The sequence below is a fragment of the Tachysurus fulvidraco genome, chromosome 22 (assembly GCF_022655615.1).
Source record: "Tachysurus fulvidraco isolate hzauxx_2018 chromosome 22, HZAU_PFXX_2.0, whole genome shotgun sequence".
Taxonomy (NCBI): Eukaryota; Metazoa; Chordata; class Actinopteri; order Siluriformes; family Bagridae; genus Tachysurus; species Tachysurus fulvidraco.
In genome coordinates, this window is record NC_062539.1 from 14,345,846 (window position 1) to 14,368,709 (window position 22,864).

At 39.4% G+C, this 22,864-nt stretch overlaps 2 protein-coding genes across 4 annotated transcripts in view; one reads left to right on the top strand and one right to left on the bottom strand.

Annotated features, from left to right (window-relative positions):
• The first annotated feature begins 7,824 nt into the window (after positions 1-7,824).
• si:dkey-181m9.8 lies at positions 7,825-21,254 on the top strand. Of its 2 annotated transcripts, XM_047806288.1 has the most exons (22): positions 7,825-8,107; positions 10,511-10,601; positions 10,758-10,823; positions 10,957-11,123; positions 11,691-11,857; positions 12,900-12,973; positions 13,097-13,243; positions 13,418-13,522; positions 14,000-14,088; positions 14,155-14,245; positions 15,026-15,117; positions 15,199-15,387; positions 15,635-15,817; positions 15,994-16,092; positions 16,397-16,486; positions 16,677-16,791; positions 17,235-17,353; positions 17,519-17,632; positions 17,941-18,007; positions 18,492-18,585; positions 19,180-19,348; positions 19,873-21,254. In XM_047806288.1, the coding sequence occupies exons 1-22, from the start codon at positions 8,063-8,065 to the stop codon at positions 20,053-20,055; spliced, it is 2,556 nt and encodes an 851-aa protein (XP_047662244.1). In that variant the 5' UTR covers positions 7,825-8,062; the 3' UTR covers positions 20,056-21,254. The 2 variants fall into 2 exon arrangements, with proteins under 2 accessions (XP_047662244.1, XP_026998472.2); XM_027142671.2 differs by having other exon boundaries at positions 14,000-14,245.
• Positions 21,149-22,864, bottom strand: part of impa1 (inositol monophosphatase 1) — a 5,182-nt gene continuing 3,466 nt past the window's right edge. For both annotated transcript variants that reach the window (XM_027142675.2, XM_027142676.2), the window contains exons 8-9: positions 21,788-21,939; positions 21,149-21,709 (exon numbers count right to left, since the gene is read on the bottom strand). In XM_027142675.2, the coding sequence (XP_026998476.1) occupies positions 21,579-21,709; positions 21,788-21,939 (283 nt within the window). In that variant the 3' untranslated portion in view covers positions 21,149-21,578. The remainder of the gene's footprint in view (positions 21,710-21,787; positions 21,940-22,864) is intronic.

The following is a 22,864-nucleotide window of genomic DNA, read 5'->3' on the forward strand; positions in this document are numbered from 1 at the left end:
TCTTCAGGGTGCTTTGTTCAGAGCTTTGTGCTCTAGCAGCTCAACAAGTCAAGCAGCGTTACAGAGCTGCAGAGTTTAGTGTTCTTCCTTAATTATCGCTCATTTATACTTGCTAACTTATTACCGAGGTTGTTTAGAGCCAAAAAGTGCGCATGAATGAATAAATCACAAATTTGTAACACCTCCAGAAATCAGAGAACTAGAAGAACTCCAAGAATCTGGAACCAGTTCATGCATCTCATCAAATATGTACCTCGTGTTATTTGAGACAAAGAATGAGATATGGAGAAGACAGGTTTATGGTACTAATCCGAAGAGATACTGTATGCAAGCACAAGGAAACAGGAAGCATTAAGGAAAGCAGGCATTAAGGAAAGCAGGTCAACTCAAAAGGATGGTGTGCTTCAGGGCTTTATGTTAAAACTATGTGCTTTTAGAGAAACAGTACAGGAAGAGTTAATGGATGGCTGCAGATGGACTGCTGCTGAGGGGCTGATGCTAAATGCGCTGCGGCAGTCCGGAGTTTCACCAGGGCGTCTCCGCTCCTCCATCCACCCCACGGTGAAAGCAGCGAGCACAGACCAGGGCTGCCCACCAGTGCTCATTACGAGACTGCAAATCATTATGGATCTCTTCTCTGTCCGCGTGGTTCTTCTGAACCTCTGGCGGATCACCACTGGGCACAATCATTAGCAGATGACAAACCCCATTACACAGACCCCAGTACTGGACTTGAGTGGATCTGACAAGTCCTCTTTTGGATCAAAGCCACAATAAAACACACTCTTGTTGGATAAACACACAAAACGTGCATGGAGTCAGAGCTGGATGCACACCATTGAATTCTCTTCTCTGGGCACGGGGTTTGATTTATTCTCTGCTTATTTGTAATTCCATGGTCCTCTGGAGAAAACTGGAGGAAACAATAAATATCGGGGTGAATTCTCGGTTAAATATGCTTCATGCAACAGGAATGAACAGGAAACAACAGTTTTTCATGTGGGTCTTCTTTTTCTGCTCTTTATTAGTTCGGGTTTTCCTTTTTTTTCCCCATCTGGTAAGCTCCGACATGCCGGTTCCACCCCGGCTGCCAAAAGCCCTCCACCCAATATCAGGTTTTAATTACATCTCTTTGGTCGAGGCCATTAGCTTCACTTTGCACTTCAGTCTAAGACTTATGTTCCCACTAATTTAAAGGTCCACAGGACATTCATATCCTTTCAGGCAGAGTGTGCATCACGCTTCCACTTTCATGTGGAGAAGCATGCATGTGTGTGTATTTGACAAAGGCACTTAGCTACTATTAATGTCTCCACCGCTAAGCCTCACTGAGGTTTTTAAATGGCCTGTCAGGCAACGATGGTCGCTTTGAACTCGCCATCAGGGTTGTGCTGCCAGACCAACAAGCAGCATAGGAAAAACTGCGGTGCCTCTTATGTCGAACTCTCTCTGCGGTCTTAAAACGCAGCTGGGGCAATTGCTCTCCATTTTTGTGAGCCTGGTGATTCTGCACCGCCTCCAGAGTAAAGTGCACCAAGCGCCAGGGTAATGAAGTGTGCTTCTATTGTCTGGAACTAGGGCAGTGGCACAATGTGCGTTAGACACACTTGCACGCCATCGATAGCGTGAGCTATTATACTCCAGCCAGGTTTTGCACACTTCACCCTGAGAGACTTCAGAAAGCTTTCTTGCAGAAGAAATGGAAAAGAAAATTCCAATAACTGTGATTCAGAAGAACACGTTGCTGGAAAAAAGCCACCTGAGATACTGTAAAGTGTGTTTTTAAGTACTCATCAACACGTTGTCAAGAACAACTGCAAGAATAGAGAACGGTTAAAGTTCAGGTGATGGGCAAAATTGGCTTTTTTTAGGACTTCACTTTTAGAATTTCCAGTGGGTTCAGTGGCTTCAACTAATCAACTGTGTCACTAGATTTGATGTCTTTCATTAAAGTGGCTTAATTTTCAAGAGAGTTGTGAAAACTAGTGTGTAAAGTCTGATTAATTTCACGGACCATTGTTTCCAGTGACTGATGACTGATCTACTTGTTCCTAAAAACCAATCACTGAATGCTATTGTTCCAAACGACCAATCACCGATCACCACACGTTCAGCTCTAGATTCTACATTTTAAACTATTTTTTGTGATATATATTGTAATAAAATAGTATCGTATTTTACATTCTTAACCATTTTGTTTGTTTTCTGAAATCTTAATTTTGTGTGCAAATGATATCTTTGATAACATCACATTGTAGCTCATCACTGAAACATTCAACACAAGAGGATATTATAACAACGGGACTTGAGCTAGTTTGCATATAATTATAATAATCAAGCTAGCTACCACTTTCTAACCTGGACTGTTATAATATATTCACCCATAAAATAAGGGAATAAAATCATTAAATTATCAAATATCCTAAAAAAATACAGTTAAAAGTTATTTGTATTAGCTGCACGCATCCTATACCAGTATGTAGGTATACCTTTCAGTGTTAAATCTTCCCTTCAGGGTGCAGTAGTCTACGTCCTCTTATCTCCCTACATTGACGCTATCAGCTCTGGAAATCCCTGTGATGTTTCTTTATTAAGTGCACTGAGTGACTCAAACACTTCTTCCCTGTTTCTTGTCTTGTGCTGCTCCCTCCAACCTCCACTGACCCATCCTGTCTCTGTCGTACAGAAAGACATTGACCCCGGTCTTGGTTCTCCTCTATATTTTGCCACAGTGCTCGTATATTGTGCTCTATAATGATCCTAGCCTCTTCCTCGCTGATAGTTACTGGCAATTCAACCTCTGGCCTTCTTAGTCATTGTTTCTCCTCCTTATGTGCCATCTCATTCCCTTCCACCCCCACATGTACTGGAGCACACATGGAAAGGAGAGTATGTGCTCATGCTTTTAAGACTAAATAGACTCGGGCAAATTTCCAGCATGGGGTACTGTTTAAATTTCGACTGTCCCGACTGGATTAGGGATTTAAGCTGATATGAATTAACTGAACAGATTATGTTCTATACTGATCCAAATACTATTCATTACTGATTTATTTGCTTGTTTGTTTGTTTGTTTGTTTGTTTGTTTGTTTGTTTGTTTTGCCAGAATCTTTCAAAGACCGCCTTGTCGAAACCAGATGTGCGAATCGGGACCCATGAGATCTAACAACCAGTCCTTTTTGTGTTGTGCATATAATATCATGTGTTTATTCATTCATCCTTATTAACAGCCTGGTCAGGGATTAAAAACGTGTTACTATTTGAAAACATCCTATTTTGGCCACGTCAAATCCCAAAATTATTTTCGCCCCTTCAAATCCCAAAACAGATACAAAATAGTGACATGAAATGATGAAATGTCCAATCTGATTGGGTCAGAATTGTTGCAGCAGCTCTGATGGCTTTGCCAGCAGCTATGTTCATTTTTATTGTTTACATTTTTATAACAATTAATCTACAAACAAACGGATATACAGAACGGGAAATAAGACACATATTAGGTCTGAAATATTTGGAGAAAAATCTGTTAAAATTAACGCAGAATTATTTTTTTTGCAGACTAGTAGCTGTGGGTGGTGAAGTTTCTAGAGCAAAATGACACATATGTCATAATGTTGGATAAAGTGGCATATGTAACGGGACACAAGCTTATTGGCTATTAAAGAAACAAACAAACAAACAAATACATAAACAAACAAACAAACAAATAAATAAGTAAATAAATAACAGGTACTATCCTTTTCAGCAATATAATAAACTAGCAAATAAATAAATAAACAAACAAACAAACAAACAAACAAATAAATAAATAAATAAATGTTCTTTTCAGCTAAATAAATAAATAAATAAATAAATAAATAAATAAATAAATAAATAAATAAATAAATAGCAGGAAACATTATTTTCTGCTAAACAATCAATCATTCAATCAATCAGTTTTAGGAAACATGCTCATTACACACACAAAGACACACACACACACACACACACACATAACACACACACACATAACACACACATATAGCACACTAGGATTGTGGCATTAATGATGATATTGTAATGAATATTCCTGTAAATTGTTCATGTTTCTAATCACAAACTCATTTCCAGTGTTTGCCAGAGGAGACACGGCCGTCCCTGCTGAGATTCCCATCCTGCCAGGAGTTTCTCTCTCATTCTTGGCTTGTTCACTTGGTGCTATCTGTAATGTGTGTTATTATAGCTCCAATTTGTGACATTACATAAGCTGCACAATAAGCACATACAGTTTTTAGTGCTGGGAATGTCAGAAAGGTTAAAGCGTCTTGTAGTGATGCATTAATCAATATGACAACTCATGTATTAACTTACGCTTAACAGTCATCGATAGAAAAATGGAAAGAAAGAGAAGCCACTCAGGAAAAGTCAAGGAAAACGATTTAAACATTAAAGTTTTTTATTTGTCTGGTTCTCCTAGCTTTTGAGCACATCACAAAGCTTTTTGCTCTTGCTAATCTAAATCCATACCGAAATCGATTTCACTGCACTTCAGAGTCCTTTCTAACATTTGCCTCTGCATCTGTAAATGTCATCAGATGTGTCTTTAGATTCTTCTGTTTGTTACAGTTTAAAAAATACACGTCTGAAACGATCTTAAACATCCTCAGGACTACACTAGCGCCGGTGTAGGGTTTCTGTTTAGTTGCATCATCTCGTCTTCCAGCCGTTTTGAGTTTACTCTGACAGAAGGCATGAAGCACCTTGTACTCCACAAAACAATGTCAATACTTACAAATATAACATCAGGGAGGTTTAAGTCCAGCACACTTCTCCTGTACCAGATCTACAGGCTTTTTTTTCACCAACAATTCAGTACATGCCACAGTGCCTCGAGCCTCAACACACTCAGAAGAGAACACTAAGCACAATAAAGCCACAAGCAAGTCTGGTTTTCTTATCTGTGTCGGCATCTTAAGGGCCGCTCGACTGCTTTATTAGTTGTATGAAACTTATTAGATGAGACCTTAGATGCCCAAGAGACCAGGCTAACACGAACATAGACTTAAGGAATGGAACTTACCCTGAAGGCTTCTGCAATCTGATGCAATATGCTTTTCAAAGCAGCAAGAAAATGATGGATGGTGTGTAAACATTAGAAATAAAGTATTTAATTACGAAATGCAGTGTGGGATTTACGTGACCAGCTACAAAACATGACAAGAAACTTTACTTTGTTACGGGAAGCACGGATGAGCAGAGCTGAGCTGAGCCATGCCGAGTCGAACTCAACATTTTTTGTGTTTGTTGAAAGTTGCTAAAACACCAATTTGGTTAACGGTGTATGAAAGTGTGAGTACAGACAGTTAGCAGAACACACAATATCCTGAGTATTAATTAATTTGGTTGTTTGTTTGTTTGTTTGTTTGTTTGTTTGTTTGTTTGTTTGTTTGTTTGTTTGTTTTAGAATCTCAAATCGCAGGTTTGGTTGTAGGTGAAAGTTTGGACATGCGTGAAAAACAATCACGGAGGACAAAGTGCTAGTAAAAAAAAAAAAAGCTGCCAGTCTGATTATTAAGCGAATTTAGAAAAAGATATTCTAAACATTTATTTAAAAATATTTTCTTAACAATATTGCAGTAATATCAGATTTACACCAATCTTTATTTTATTTGTGCAACCGAGAGTAATAACTGTGAGCTAGTTAGCAAGCTAAGCCAACTAGCTAGCTGGTACTAGCTTGGACTGATGAGAGCATTAACAAGGATACATATGCACAGGTATTTGTTTTGTTTTGTTTTGATTTAAAAAAAAAAAAAAAAAAAAAAAACCTCTTTGACAGATTTTTTTTCTGTGAACTTTTATTGAAAGCACCCTAAGATTTTAACCTACGTCAATGAACTGAAAACCAAATAAAAGTGTGTTATTTTTTTTTTTAGCAGCTGAAGGGCTCATAGGCAGAAATCTTTCCTTAAAAGTCAAAATGATCATCACTGTCCCTCAAACCCATATATTTCCTCATAATCCATACTTCCATGTCATTGTCAGTATGGCTATAGCCAGCTATTGTGCCAAAGTGTTAACAGGCTAGCCAGCTAATCTGCTCTAACTCTGATACTTTTAAATAGTCTTCATCACAACATCATCGTCATCATCATGCAGGTCACATAGGGATTTGAACTGACTAAACTAAATTGTATTGAGTATCTTCAAATATCAAGTTAAGAATTAAGGAGTCGTATCATTTTGCGTGAAACCTGAAGTTTATACCACCAATTCTTATGTTAACCGGTATATACAGTATTTAATACCTCAGGAACAGACTTGTGTTTCATTTAGGTATCGTATTTTGTGAAGGACGTCTTGGTCGTGATTAAAGAAAGAGATGAGATCTAACTGTTGATCCAGAGCACTGATATGATCTGGATAATAATTATAACAGTAATTCATATCATCATTGAGAATCCTATCTCATCTAGGGTAAGAAATGTTTAAGCACTCTGTCTTTTGCAGATAAACTTGAGAATCATTATCTTGGCAGCACACTGTGTCTCTTCCCTCCTAATATCTCTGCTGAAACTCAAGAAGACCACACATGTGTAAGATTACTCAGACTTGAGCTCCAGGATACAGAATTAAATAAAAGAATGTAAAGTCTCCTTTTCCTTTCTATCTGATCTTCTTTGCTCTCTGTCAGAAACTATAGGTGAAGTATATAAGAATTTAGCCCCTTTTTCTCTTTCTCTTTCTCCTTACTTATTTTCTTTCTTCTTCTTTTTGTTAACAATGACTTGTTCCTGTTTCTTTCTGAGCCTCGGGCTTTGTTCAGGGTTGCCAGAATGAAAAGATGGAGTGCTTTGAATTATACACAAGGCCTGGACGTGTCTGATGGCCTCCACGCCACATTTAACCCCCATCAACTTTATGTGCCATCAACTATGCCAATAAAGACCTGGTTGCCTTGGACCGCAGGGTAATAAACTTCAGAATGTTTTGGTTTTCGGTGCTATACTGCCCCCTGCTGTCTGTTTTGTTTTTTGTTTTGTTTTTTACAGTCACGCTAATTTTTTTAGTGTAAAAGAAAATATTTTAGACGCTAAAACTATATAGTATGTCATAAATATTACTGTCCTTTAATTACTATTATACAAAGTAATAATAATAGTAAGAAAAAGAAGAGGAGGAGGAGGAAGAAAAAGCGCTTAATAGTTATTATACAAAATTAATTAAGTAATTAACTAGTAATTCATTTAGATGTTGTATTTTTATGGATTTAAAATGAAATTTTATAAATAACAACAATATTAATCCAAATAATTAATAAAACGTAATAATAGGAATTTACTTTACACTTATTGTAAAGAATGGATGAACATTATTATTATTATTATTATTGGTAGTAGTAGTAGTAGTAGTAGTAGTAGTAGTAGTAGTAATAACAATACTAATTATAATAATGAATAATAATAATTGGAGTTATTTTATTAATTAATTGTATTATTGTTTTACATTAGATTTTGATTGCATGTGTTTTATCTATGGTGACACCTGCTATACAACTATTATTAATAATACTACTACTACTACTACTACTACTACTACTACTACTAATAATAATAATAATAATAATAATAATAATAATAATAATAATAATAATAATAATAATAATAATAAACAAATTCCCAGCTTTCATACCAACAGTGGGCGGGGTTTGTGTCGCCGCTGCTCAGACTCTCACGTTATACGTACCCGGAACTTAAGCTGTGTATCTAACTCACGTATGATATATATATCTACGCCCTGCGTCATTGTACGTAAACACGCTTTAAGCATGAGAATACGCAGATTTCCGTACTAGTTTAGTGCGCATCAGTAGTACGGAGCGTTACGTAGTCACGTACTATCTAGTACGCTAGTAAGGCTACTTTTCTTTTTTAGAGCTCCGGTGGCGGAAAAACAGAAACTCTGACTTTAGCTGTCAACTTGGCGTTATGTGGGAACGTGTGGATATGGAGTTTCATTGGGACAGAACCGGACAGCGGTGCAAACCTCTGCACGTAGTTTAGGAAGATACAGAAGTTTCAGAATGACTCGTGTGACTTCTGATTCGGAGTTTAAAACGCTAGCAGAGGTAACAGTTTATTAGCATCGAGCTACAGTACAAACGCCATACTTAGCATCGTAGCGGTATCTTATTCGTTTATTCACCAGTACACACTGAATAAACGTGACACAATGATGTGGTTGACCAAATGATTTTGTAATGAAGGTCATTTAATGTAAAAGATCATTTAGGCTTTGTACTGTATGTGTAGGAGTTTGTGTTTACTAATAGTATGGCGTTTCAGTGGGCGTGGCCTAATGGGTGGCAGCTGCCCCTAAAAATAAAGGTGTCTCTGAGCTCTGATCATATTATTATTATTATTATTATTATTATTATTATTATTATTATGATAAAAATAATAATAACATTAATAACAATAATATTAAAAACAGTGATTATTATTGTTGTTATTATTGTTGTTATTATAAAAATAACAACATTAATAACAATAATAATACAAACAATTATTATTATTGTTATTATTGTTGTTGTTGTTTTTATTGTTGTTATTATTGTTGTTGTTATTATTATATAAAAGAATAATAATAATAATAAAAACAAAGAATATTATTATTATTATAAATTACATTAATCTACATAAAATATGTCTAAGAATACAATTATTGTTTTTTATTATTATTATTATCATTATTATTAATAACAAACAATACATTTTAATGTATTCTTAGACATATTTTATGTAAATTAATGTAATCATGCGCTGATTTATTTTACGTTCACCAAAGTGAGTGCAAAAGTTTACACCTCGTTTCTACTTTGTAAAATGACAAATTAAACTAGATTTCCAAAGTCGTCCTGACAAACTTTGATGTTGGCTTGTCGGAGCAAGTATTCCCAAAGGCCAGTATGCTGGGGTGCCAATACTTTTGGCAGCGAGTGAAAACGAGCATGTGACGTCACCCAAATACCTGTGACACGGTTTCCCTCATTGTTTTGAGTGTTTTGATAAATCAGAATCAGAATCATGTTTATTGGCAACATGTTTACCCACAAAGGTGTGTAAGTAACGGATATATTTTACATGACTATAACTTACACTATATGACTATTCTGTTAATAACAACAAAGGAACTTTTTGGTAAAGCCATCCATCCAGCCATTTTTTAAACTCTCAGCTTGCATTGATGCATTTTTTTTGTAAACATGAATACTAATGTCCCACAGCGGTGAAACCTTGTCTCCAGAAGCAAGATTTTCCGGTTTAAACTCTGTTGATGAGTAATCCTGTTCAAACTGGAATAAATAACTCTAAGAAATTAGACTCCAAATCTAGCAGGAATACACATAAGAATCTACAGGACGATCCATATAATCATCTATAAGAAAGTTATCTATTAATAGACATAATAATATGAACCAGCCCTGTTTGCAAATTGTATGGTAGTTATATAGAACGGGGGCACAGAAGCCTTTATTATCGCCACATATACATTACAGCACAGTGGAATTCTTTTCTTCACATACCCCAACTGAGCATACCCCAATCCTCCGAACAACAACCCAGAGCCTTAAATGGTTGAGCCACCACTGACTGTCAAAACTTACATTTATTTCTGGTAAGCATTTTTTAAAAAGTTTACAGTTCACTATTTTTAAAGTTCTTTAAATTTATGGTCAGCTAACATTATTTGTAAACTATGCTTAGCATTGTGGGTACTGGTGGTTCAAGTGATTATGGCTCTGTGTTGTTGATTGGAGGATCTTGGTTCAGGCCCCAGCACTGCCAAGCTGCCACTGTTGGGCCCTTGAGCAAGGCCCTTAACCCTCATAGCTGCTCGTATCATAGCTGCTCCTGCAATCCAACCCCAACCTCCTCAGTTGGAATATGCAAAGAAAAGAATTCCACTTTGCTGTAATGTATATTTAATAATAAAGGCTTCCATGCCCTAATTCATTCATTCATTCATTATTTGTAAAGTTGACTGTATAAAAACTTTATAGATACTAAGCATTATTTGGAAAGTCTACAGTGACGATTTTTTTTTGTAGTCAGTATTTATTTTCATGAAGTTTACAGTTGTTAATCTGTAAAGTTTAGACTCACTAAATGTGTATTCCTAACTGTAAAGTTTATGGTCTGTAATTTTTTTGTTAGTCAATATTATTCACAAATTTTTATTTGCCAATTTCCAATCACTGTCTGTACAGTTTAGTCATTAACTTCGTAGTCTTTTTTTTCTACAAAGTTCACACATTAAACACTATTTGTAAAGTTTACAGTTGTTGAATGTGTAGTCAGTAAGTATTGTTTGTAAAGTTTATGCTCTGAGCACTAAAGTTTACAGTTGCAGGTACTTCATTAATTGAAGTTTGTAATTCATGAGATATCTTCATTATTAACGAATGAATAAATAAATAAAGGTAGAGTTTTGCAATTATTAGAGCTTTGTTTCTTGTTTTTGTGGACAGTGTAACTACTATTTCCCAGCAGAAGTCCTGACCGAGGTCCGAGAGGTCACAGCAGCGTTCCCTGACCTGCACCTCCACGTGGATTATTACTGTAAGGATTTTTTATTTCTGTGTATCATTTCTCTTACACCAAGCCATGAGTTCAAATTTTAATAATGTATTAAAGAACTGTTTCTCATGGGTTATTACAAATATGCAAATTTTATTCTCTCTTGTTTTTTTTTTTGTTTTGTTTTTTTAAATAAAGATTACCCCAATAATGACAGGAAGAAGCTGGTCCATTTGCGTGGCACCGTCCCTGTGTTTTATGAAGGTAACCTCAGTGTCTATCGGACAAATTATCCAGATAGTAAAACGCAAAGCAGCACAGAACACATGTGTGTGTGTGTGTGTGTGTGTGTGTGTGTGTGTGTGTGTGTGTGTGTGTGTGGATGTTGGCTAATAAGGTGTACAGTACAACATCCCGGTGTGCATCTGGCTCCACGAGACACACCCCCAGAACCCCCCACGCTGCCTGGTGTGCCCGTTAGGCAGCATGGTGATCAACAGCAGGAGCAGTAGCGTGAACAGTCAGGGTCACGTCCACCTGCACTGCCTCAGCAACTGGAAGCACGTGAGTCAGACTTTTATTATCGATCAGGGACACGTCTACATTTGCCCTGTAAAACATCTACATTGCTTAAAGTAGCTTAAAGCAATAAAGGAGCATGAAAAAATAGATGATTTGCAATAAACGCTGCATAGTTGATGAACAGTATGCAAAAAAATCTTATCGTGATATTTGAGTTTGGTGATACATTCATTTAATGCCGGAAAAAAAACAATGTTTAAACACTGAACAAAGGGATATTTTTTAATTGTGCCTTTTTGTTTATTGTGTTACTGATTATATATTGATTGATATGGTTATATATCTTTCTCTCTCCATATCAATTTCTAAAATAAATAAATATCTATTTGTTTTTATTATAATATTTAATTATTAAAACAGAATAATTAAACAGAAGCACCTTTCTATTAAATACATTCTTCATAAATATCTCATTTAAAAAATAGATTATTATTATTATTATTATTATTATTATTAACTGATACTTATAAATTGATTGTAAATTCTGTATTTTGTATTTAAATCTCTTTATCAAGCTGTATATCAAACTCCATATGATCTGATTCACAGGGTTGGTCTAACCTGTCCATCGTCCTGGAGGAGATGGTGGCTGCGTTTCAGCGCGAGCCGCCTCTTTTCTCCACTCAACCAAAGAGATCTCCACATGTGGCCTGTAGCACGAAGCAGCATGGGGTGGAGCAGCTCGATCATCGCAGACCTCATTTGACCTCCCGAAGGTCAGTAGAACAAACACAAGTAAAAAAATGTGCCGTTTTTATATTTCAGATTTTTAATGCCGAGCATCAAGCATACCATCACGTTACAGTCTTACATGTAATGCAGAAAAGCAAAAATTCTCCAAAAAGAGCTACCAACACTGCTCGACCGGTCCCATTATCTCTCAGGGATAGAGGCAGGTATACAGCAAGACTCTTTTCTGTTCTGGCACCGAGGTAGTGGAGTGAACTTCCTCTGGATGTCTGAACATCCGAGTCACTGGCTGACGGGTGAAAACCTACCACTTCCTGAAACACTTAAACTAGCACTTCTTCCCCTGTTTGTTTATATAAAAAAAACTGAACAGACTTTTGTAATTTAGCGAACCAGTGTTAATGTACAGTATTAATCACTCACTCTCTCACTCATTTTCTACCGCTTATCCGAACTTCTCGGGTCACGGGGCGCCTGTGCCTGTCTCAGGCGTCATTGGGCATCAAGGCAGGATACACCCTGGAAGGGCACACACACACACACTCTCATTCACTCACACATTACGGACAATTTACCCCGACCCTGGAGGTGTGAGGCGAACATGCTAACCACTAAGCCACCGTGCCCCCAATGTATTAATCAGTATAGAGTTAAAAGCAGGTTTGTACGTAACTCTGGATAAAAGAGTCTGTCAAATGGCGTAAATGTAAATGAGATTGAAGGCTAACTCATGCTTTCTTAGAAACACATTAAGCTACACACCACATAATTTAAAAAAAATAGCCTAACACACTCAGGAGGAAGCTGCTATCTTCTCGTAGACACAACTTAAAACGTACACTTACTTTTATCACTGTATGTAGCCTAAGATACATTTTTAATAGACCCCCCCCCAGCTTTTATTATCTGATATTAAGCTATTACGGAAATGTTAAAATAATAATTTACTTAGAATTATTTATTCTTCTTGTATTATTACAAAACCTCCCAGCTTGAGCAGCATTTTGTCGTGAATCATACTGTAGGTTTAGAAATTTCCCATATCAGCTCTTCTGTTTTTTTCCGCAGTGAGAATGCCGTGCACAGGAAGTTCTCTCACCCGGAAATGTCCTCGTCGTCTATGACCCAGTCAGCCAGCAGCTGTAAGATATAATTATTCTGTATGGTCTTCGGCTCTCTGCTATCTGACCTTTGAGACTGTTTGTTCCTTTATCGGTTTATGCTATTCTGCAGCCGTGTGGTGCTTTTATTTTCCCTTTATTTAGCTAAGTGCGTGAAGGCGAGTCAGTCTCAGGACGACGTTGGAGAGCTGAGCGGCGTGAGGAGGTCATACACTCAGGAGCTGCTGGATTTTGGGATATCGTTCGGAGCGCCGAACCTCCAGGGAGTCTCGACTAACCCGTTCATCACTGGTAAAAGTACTAACAAACTAACAAAAAAAGGGATGATCCTTTAAACTTAGTCTAGTAAACTATAAGGTGGCAATGTAACAATCAGCAGCTGGTTACAAAATACGTTTCAACATTAAATACTGCATTTTTTTTTAAACATCATCTGTTATTTCTGCCATCTGTTATCCTACTCAGCCCCAAATATGAACACCACCGACCCAGATGATATCAGCAACCTGTTTAAGAGTCTTCAGCTGGAAAGAATCGTCAACAACTACCAGCTTGACTTCAAAGACAAGGGTACGGAGCGGATTCTATTGACACCGGTCTCTTCACATTACAGCTTTTAATTCTATTTCCTCCAAATTTGGTCATTTGTTCAGTCGCAGCCAGCAGCTAGCTCTCCACTCCATTATCGCAAAACTAACACAATCAGGGACAAAAGGAAATTGCTATCTGTCCTCTTCAGCGTACAAGGCCTCACAGGCATCTGTGATTGGCTTGTGTTGCTGTGATTGACAGGTGAGAGTGAAAGAAAGAGAGAGAGAGAGTAAATCCATCCATCCCAGTCAAACAGCACAGCCAGTCATGCTTTCAAGGACTCAGCAGATCAATGACATTCTTTGTTTTAGTATTATTTCCTTTATTTATGATTAAAATGCCCGAGTGAGCTGTTTCAGGTTTATAGATATTGTAAAATACATTATTATAAGTAACACGGTAGTAAATTCGTATTCGTTTAACAAAGACAACTTCCTCTGGTCGGCTTGCTTCCAGACATTCCTCAGGCTTGGAGGCAGAGTCAGGAGCATGAGCAGGAATCTTTGCCCCAGCCGAGATTACTCGACGACAGACACCGGATCCTGGTAAGCCACCTGCCCGTGGGCGTCTCTCCTCAGAGGATGAAGAACAAACTGACCATTTACTTTCAGAGGAAGCAGAACGGAGGAGGCGAGGTCGTGGCCGTCACGTACCCTTCAGCTCAGCCAGACCAGGCGGTGATCACCTTCAGGAACTACAGAGGTAAAAACTACTGCACTGCTCCTATGAGTTATAGTGACGCATTCAAAAGTGGAGCTTTGAATAAACAAAACACGGCCGATCCAGTTTCCATTACTGTAGCAACCACACACAGCCATACAAGGAAACATCTAACACTGCTTAATAATAATAATATTTATTTATTTATTTATTTATTTTTTATTATCATATAACAATAAAATTGAATCATTTATATCTGTAAAATCAAGAAATAGATTATAAACAAATAGAAATGAAATGCAAAGAGACCAATTGATAAAAATTTGAGTTTGTAAATCATTTGAATAATTTATCGATTATTAATTAAACGTTAATAATTAGTTATTTCCCCGACAATGCAAACATGATCAAAAAAGGTCACATTAAATAATGCCATTATTTAATTATAATTTAATTGAATTTAATTATAACATTAGATATTGTAAAAAAATTTAAGTTAGTATAAAAAAAAATATGTTGTGAGGTGAAAACAAGAATCATAATTAAACAAACACAGGAAAAGTACAGTTTCTAAATTATAAAGTACAAACAATAATTATAATAGTCATTAACAATAACACTGCTTTGAGAATTAAATGTAAAACAGAGGGAATGGGTTAGGGTTAGACAAAATAATAATAACAAGAAGAAGATGATGACTTTGTCCGTTCCATTTCTTTAGCTTGTTGTTGTTGTTGTTGTTGTGAAATGTATACAGAAATTTAGGAAACACTGATACACTTGCTGTTTGTTGTGTGTTATTTTCCTGAACGTTTAATGCAGATGCGGCGCATATCCTGCAAGAGCCGAACAGGATCATCACGGTAGATGAACATCAAATTCTCATCCAGCTGCAGAACTTCAATAGCTCACGAGTAAGTGGATGTAAACTGATAATAAACGCTCTCAGATTTTCCCCACGTGTTTCCTCTGAGCCCTGAGCTCTTGTCCCGCAGATCCACGTCCCGGAAGGCATCCAGGTCGAGAAAGCCGAGATGTTCAGCATCATTCTGAGCCAGGAGGGCTGCACTTTCACCCCCACAGATGTGCTGGAGGCCGTTCAGGCGTGCCGAGACATCCCTTCTGCTCTCAAATACCTGTCTCATGTCTGCCCCATCTGCCAGGAGCAGGTGTCCTTCAGTAAGGTCAGCGAACACTGCCTGCTCCTTTTCTTCACCACATCTGGTCTGAATTCAGTTCTCCGAGGAACACAGTGCTGATCAGTCAAAAAAAAATGTTCTGTTTGAGTAGTTTTTCTCATTCGCAGCCCAGATGAACACCTCTAAAGCAGGGAAAACACTCAGCACGGTCATTTCAAAACATGCTCTAAAAGCAAATGGTCTCCTCACACTGTAGTTCATGCTGAATTCTGAATGCGTGTGCCATCCTCAGATGATCACCATGACTCACTGCTCGTGTACCTTCTGCGAAAGCTGCTTCAAGGCCTACTTCTCGTCCGTCATCAAAGAGAAGAGCATCAACTACGCTGTGTGTCCCCTGTGTAATGAGCCTGACGTGCGTGCAGTGGGACGCAGGGAGGAGACCATGGAGTATTTCAGCCTGCTCGACACGCAGGTCAGAGCCATGCCATGTCATATCCTTTAGATTATACTAGCTATATATATATAGTAGATTATACTGTCATACTAGCTAACGTTATGAATAAAGAATGATTTATTGTTTAAATTGTTTAAAGGAATAATTAATAACATGCACATTTATTACCAACGCTTCATATTCTGCACACACAGATCAGGCACTATCTGGACACACAGACCCATGAGCTGTTTCAGAGGAAGCTGAGGGACCGGGCTTTGCAGGAGATGCCTAACTTCCGATGGTGTGCCCATGTAAGAACTCGCATGTGTTTCAGTTTCAGATGCCGATGTATTCAACATGTACTTAGCAGGGAGGAGATCCAACATTTACATTTACATTTACATGTACGGCATTTGGCAGACTGCCTTATCCAGAGTGACATACGATATTGCTTTTATGTCTCTATCAATAAATAAAACTTAAAACTGTTCAGGCTTTTTTGTTTGTTTGTTTTTTTAACCTAGCCCAACGTTATCTGTGCTGAGGTGTTACCATGGGGATAAGAAATGTCAGCCATGCATTTTGGTAAAGCGTATCTCTCTTTGTTCCCTGCAGTGTTCTTTCGGACTTCTCCACGAAGCGGACAGACTCAGGATGGACTGCCCCAGCTGCAAGAAGAGCACATGCTTTAAATGCAAAAGCCCTGTATGTAAAGAAAGCTTCAACAAATGAAACACTGACCAATCAGAATTGAGAATTAAACAGCGAGTCGAAACAACACTTAAGAATCATATGTGGTTATCCCTTATCCAAAGCGATGTACAAAAGAACTTTGAAGCTTCCTTCGGTGATTTTATATTACTTGTTAACTGTTTTCTCCTCCATCTGTTGTCAGTGGGCTTCCCAGCATGAAGGACTTTCCTGCGAGAAGTTTAAGGAGTGGCTACAGCTCAACAGTCCCGAGTTCCAAAACTCACGTCTGGAGCTCCTCCTCAGCAGGAACAAGATAGGTCTGATACCCAAAGCTGATAACGTACCAGTTCATCTGCATTCCTCACAACATCTAGTTTTATAAAAGCCGTATCTCTAGACACACCTCTGACTATTTTGAACAGTTTGTAGTTTTATTTATTTATTGGAAGTCGTGGTCTAATGGTTAGAGAGTTTGACTCCTAACCCTAAGGTTGTGGGTTCGAGTCTCAGGCCGGCCACGACTGGGGTGCCCTTGAGCAAGGCACCGAACCCCCCCAACTGCTCCCCGGGCGCCACAGCATAAATGGCTGCCCACTGCTCCGGGTGTGTGTTCACGGTGTGTATGTGTGTGTGTGTTTTCACGGTGTGTGTGTGTGTGTGCACTTTGGATGAGTTAAATGCAGAGAACAAATTCTGAGTATGGGTCACTGTACTTAGCCGTATGTCATTTTACTTTCACTTTCACTTTCTTGTTTTGCAGATTGCCCCAAATGCAAGTTCCGGTTCTTTCTGTCTAAAGGGGGCTGTTTACATTTTAAGTGCACTCAATGCCGGCACGAGTTCTGCGGAGGCTGCAGTCGGCCATTCAGGATGGGCGCAGTGAGTCTCTCTGTGTCCTTCACCCCAGTAGTCCTTTAAAAGTCACTTACTTATGTTCACTTATATTATATAATAAACTGGATAATGTGAAGCTTCCTGATCTGGTCTCTCTCTCTCTCTCTCTCTCTCTCTCTCTCTCTCTCTCTCTCTCTCTCGACTGTGCAGGTATGTGATTTTTCTGCTGAATGTGCTGCTAAAGGTTTACACGCTCACCACCCGAGGGACTGTCTGTACCACCTCAGAGACTGGAGCGTGCCCAGACTACACAGTCTGTTGCAGGTGAGACGTCTCTTACACATTATCGTATGTTAAGCACAAGTAGCGACGTCACAGTAACCACAGTGTGACGACTCGACTACTTGCAGAAACTTTGTTTTGTGGTGTCTTGGTGTTATAATAAACTTATAACGACAGATTAATTAAGGGGATGGGTTAAACAGGAGGGTGGGATGAACCGTCCTGGAATTTTGAAATAAACAGTATTGCTCATGTCTAGTTATGTTCTATCATTTCCCCATTACACGACTCCTGCCTACTTGCCGTGCTCGATCCCGCTGTGATCCGTTCCCCGCGTCTCCTATTCTCAGCACCATGGCGTGTCGCATCCGTTCGTGTCCAGATGGAGGGATGACAGCGGGCAAAAGGTTCCGAAAGGTATCGCCACTGAGTGTTTATTTCAATTCAATGTAGTTTTATTTCTATAGCAGTTTAAACAATGGACATTGTCACAAAGCAGCTTTATGTATACTGTATATGTAAATTCATGACCCACATTATACATTTATCAATTTAAATGTTTCTACAACACCAATGGAGCTTTGCACACGAGAACGGTTGACGTTACGAGTTAACATAACATAAGAAAAAGGTCAAAAATCTGCAGCTTTCTTTAAAAATGTTATAACACACAACTGTGTATCAGAGATGATCGTGTAATTTATTATGATCGTATAATTTGTATAATTAGGAGTAATTGTATTGTAATATAATTATCACTTTAGACCAAACTTATTTGTTTTTCTTATTCGTTGTTCTGATCAAATCTGTGTGTGATGGCCAAGCGATTAGCCATGCTTATATTACACGAAGCGTGTCCATGTTGATCATGTGAGAAGAGTGTGTTTACTGTCTCTCGTAGGTGTGTGTGGAGTAATGGAGCACAAAGAGACAGGCAGTGTGAAAGAAGAGCCGTGCGGCCGTCCGGCGTTCCACGAATACAGCGGTTACTGCACGTACGGCACCCCTTCATTTCTTCATTTAGCTTCCTGTGTTTAACCCGTAAACAGGAAGTCGACACGTGTTCCGTACCAACAGTGACCGCCTGTGGCTTAAATCACTCTGACATCCTGACATTTCTACCTTTCTGTTTGTCAATAAAGGAAAAGTACTTGTTATCAGTTTATAGTGGCATTAGTATCGTGCCACATCCAACCGCAAGTTAGTTCCTATAATCACTAATGTTACAGCAACTCTAAACACTTTATACTCGTCTGTCCTGATGTCAGCAAACACAAAGTTGCACTTTTACTCTGCTACGAAGCACCGGCACTGGAGACTCCTTCCCTAAACGTTAAACAGACCTTCTGCTTACTGAAATATCACCAGATCGCCGATTAAACACCAAGTTGTACGTCCACGGTTACCATAGAAACGTATTAATAATTCGAAATTCTGGAGTATGTAGTATTCATTAGTATGAAGTGTTATTTGGACCAGTTGAAACTACTATCAAAGGCGGTGTGATTGCAAATTAATCAACACTTTCTGACCAATCAGAATCAAGCATCCCTAATTAATCATCTCTTGTTTATGGCTCTTTGCTCAAGGCTTCATTATAAAGAGTGCCTGGTGGAGCTGATTAACCAGAACCGCCTCGATCCGGTGGTGCTGCTCGAGGTACCCGAGCTACGTGCCGAACTGGACCGCTGGAGGATCCGCGTCCCGGAGAAACAAGCCCCAGAGTCAGAGAAGCTGTACAAGGAGCGCCTCAGACAGGTGAGACAGGATCTCTACGTCAATCGTCCCTGTGTGTCGAGCTAAATCTATCTGTTTAGAGCTGGTTTATGATTTTGGCATTGAGTGTCCTTAGAATGTCTCTGGCAACCCGTATTATTAAAAAAAAAAAAAAAAAAAAAAAACATGGTTGTGACTTGGTGAGCAACAATGACCCAGGTTCAAAGAATTAACAAAAACACAGCAGTGAATCAGTCGTCGTGTGAAACAGTGTGTTTGTAGGTCCCTATAAATACACACAGTAACATACTTTGCATATTTTTATTCGTTTTAAAAATTTGGTGATGTAAGATTTAAAAAAAAAAGATGATATTAAAACTCCTTTGCATAAATGTATTTAATATTAAAGGTTGCTCAGGTCACATACTCTCCGTTATTCGGCTAAAGACGAAAGAAAACAGGTTCCTTTGTATCGGAAAGGTCTCCTTACCCCGAGTGGCTGTTTACAGCATCAACAATACAGACCGAGTGAACCGAGTCATTAAAGTGTCTCCTGTTTTACCCAGATGTTGGTCGAGAGGGTCGGTTTAACCGCAGGTGTCCCTTCGAGATCAAACCTGGCGGCTCTGCCCACACCGTCCCCTTCCCCCACCTCCCCGGTGCTCGCCGCAGCTCCCTGGTACACGGCGCTACACCCAGGCAGAGCCAAAGCAGAAGACTCACAACTGCTGCTGATGCTTCACGATTGACCAGAGACTTTAAATCATACTCACACACCGAGGAAGATCCTAGAGACCTCCATCGTATCAGTGTGTCCACTGTGCCCTGAGGTGTAACATGCATACACACCTGATCCAACAGCAGGTACCAAAACACAAACACAAGCTCTTTGAGTATCAGGTGTTGCTGTTTAACTGGAGTCTCGACACCTCCAGAAAACTTCTTCCGCTCCGGTAGAGCTCACTCTTTATGCAGTCATACACAATGAAGTCTGTAAGTATTTCCGCGGCGTTTACGCCGGTTTGTTTTTGGCTCCGTAACACAGCACAATGTTTCACAGCACTTTATAATCCGCCTCTGACTCCAAGAACAGGAGGGAACAGCTACAACTTGCTGTTGTGTTAGTATTTCTATTTAATTCTTATTAATGTTTTTTTTTTTTTATAATTATTATTTATTTATTGTTTTTGACGGTTAAGTTTTTTTTTTCCTTTCGCTTTACAAATCTTAATCACATTTTCTCTCTCCCATCGACACAAACAGGAAGTACAGTAAGACTACAAAGTAATAGTCACTGTCAGTCGGTTTATTATTTATTTATTTTTTAAATAAATACGTGTCGCTTTTGTTTTCAGACCAAGGAATTATGGTTTTCCCATTAAACCTAACTAGAAATGACTAAAAAGCACGACGTTTATATATAATAATATACCACAGACTACAATAATAATTGTAACTGCTTTCTGTGGTAGAAGAGAAATAAAAAGGTTATAGGGGGGAAAAAAAAGTTTACTACAGAAAAGAGGAACCTTGAGCGTCGTTTCCGCACGTTACTGCGTGACGACAGAGTTCTCGGAAAATATTTCCCAGGTATTAAAGCGTGTTGGAGTGCAGAGCCGAAACAAACACTAACACACGACGCTGTATTTCCCTCGAGGTCGTGTTCTCACTTGTGTTTTATTTTATTTCTTTCCTTCTTGTTTGTTGTATTTTTTTTGCTGTAAGTGTGTAGCTTGTCTGTACTACACTAACAGACTAACGTCTCTTCTTCGCCTTCTTCTCCTCCGCATTACGTTCATTAACAAATAGAATGTTTGTGTGAATAACCGTCACATGACACTGTTTGATTTATAGAGCACAGAAATGCAGTTTTTAATGATTGTGATGTGAGCATTAAACACAGACGTGAAGACATTGTGAATAACTGCTATAAAATATTTTTCTATCATGCCCTTGTTCGAGTTTTCATTCTATAGGATCTATATAGTATCTAATATAAAGCATTTATAACATGGTAGAATAAATATCTAAACCAAAACACGGTACATAAGTGCAAAACAAACATCGTTATAACGTCGGAGAGCAAAATCGGCGGTAAAGGCCGAGGTGCCGATATTTACGTTTATCCGCAGCATTTGAGATTCATTGCATTGAAGATATTTTAATCTTTGTTTAATGTCTCTCAAATCTGTACACTTAAGACTGGTTGTAATAAACGTATAAATTCTTAAAAGGGAAAAAAGGACAAGTAAATAAACTTAACACAGACTCGTCATTGTTTATTCTCTAAAGGGGCGTCGTCCCGGTCCGCAGGAAACGCCTCCACCTCTATAATGATCTTCTCAGCAATGGTTTGGCTATTCGCTGCGACTATTCTTCTGGACATCAGGTCCATCGGCCCACCTGCACGTTGAATGCACGCTAGCATGAGCTCTGAGGTCCGATTTATGGCCAATCAAAACACAGATCCACTTCTCTTACCCTCCAAGTCCATGAGAACTCCTCCTGCCTCCTGCACGATGACCGCGGCGGCCGCCACGTCCCAGCAGTGGATCCCGATCTCATAATACGCCTCCACGCACCCCGACGCCACCAGACACATGTTCAACGCAGCAGAACCCGCACCACGCATCCTTACAGAGAGACAGGAGAGCAGAGAGAGAGAGATAGCAGAAAGAGCAGAGACAAGGGGAGAGGGAGACAGAGAGAGAGAGAGCAGAGACACGAGAGAGAGAGAGCAGAGACACGGGACAGAGAGAGAGAGCAGAGACACGGGACAGAGAGAGAGAGAGAAGAGACACGGGACAGAGAGAGAGAGCAGAGACACGGGACAGAGAGAGAGAGAGAGCAGAGACACGGGACAGAGAGAGAGAGAGAGCAGAGACACGGGACAGAGAGAGAGAGAGAGCAGAGACACGGGACAGAGAGAGAGAGAGAGAGAGCAGAGACACGGGACAGAGAGAGAGAGCGAGCAGAGACACGGGACAGAGAGAGAGAGAAGAGACACGGGACAGAGAGAGAGAGCAGAGACACGGGACAGAGAGAGAGAGAGAGCAGAGACACGGGACAGAGAGAGAGAGCGAGCAGAGACACGGGACAGAGAGAGAGAGAGCAGAGACACGGGACAGAGAGAGAGAGAGCAGAGACACGGGACAGAGAGAGAGAGCAGAGACACGGGACAGAGAGAGAGAGCGAGCAGAGACACGGGACAGAGAGAGAGAGAGAGAGAGAGCAGAGACACGGGACAGAGAGAGAGCAGAGACACGGGACAGAGAGAGAGAGAGAGCAGAGACACGGGACAGAGAGAGAGAGCGAGAGAGCAGAGACACGGGACAGAGAGAGAGAGCGAGAGAGCAGAGACACGGGACAGAGAGAGAGAGAGAGCAGAGACACGGGACAGAGAGAGAGAGCGAGCAGAGACACGGGACAGAGAGAGAGAGCGAGCAGAGACACGGGACAGAGAGAGAGAGCGAGCAGAGACACGGGACAGAGAGAGAGAGAGCAGAGACACGGGACAGAGAGAGAGAGAGCAGAGACACGGGACAGAGAGAGAGAGCA

Coding starts and splice junctions, on each gene's coding strand:
- si:dkey-181m9.8 (XM_027142671.2), top strand. CDS start 8,063: ATGACTCGTGTGACTTCTGATTCGGAGTTTAAAACGCTAGCAGAG. Junction 14,246..15,025: donor CACCTTCAGGAACTACAGAG/GTAAAAACTACT, acceptor CGTTTAATGCAG/ATGCGGCGCATATCCTGCAA. Junction 18,008..18,491: donor CGGGCAAAAGGTTCCGAAAG/GTATCGCCACTG, acceptor TGTCTCTCGTAG/GTGTGTGTGGAGTAATGGAG.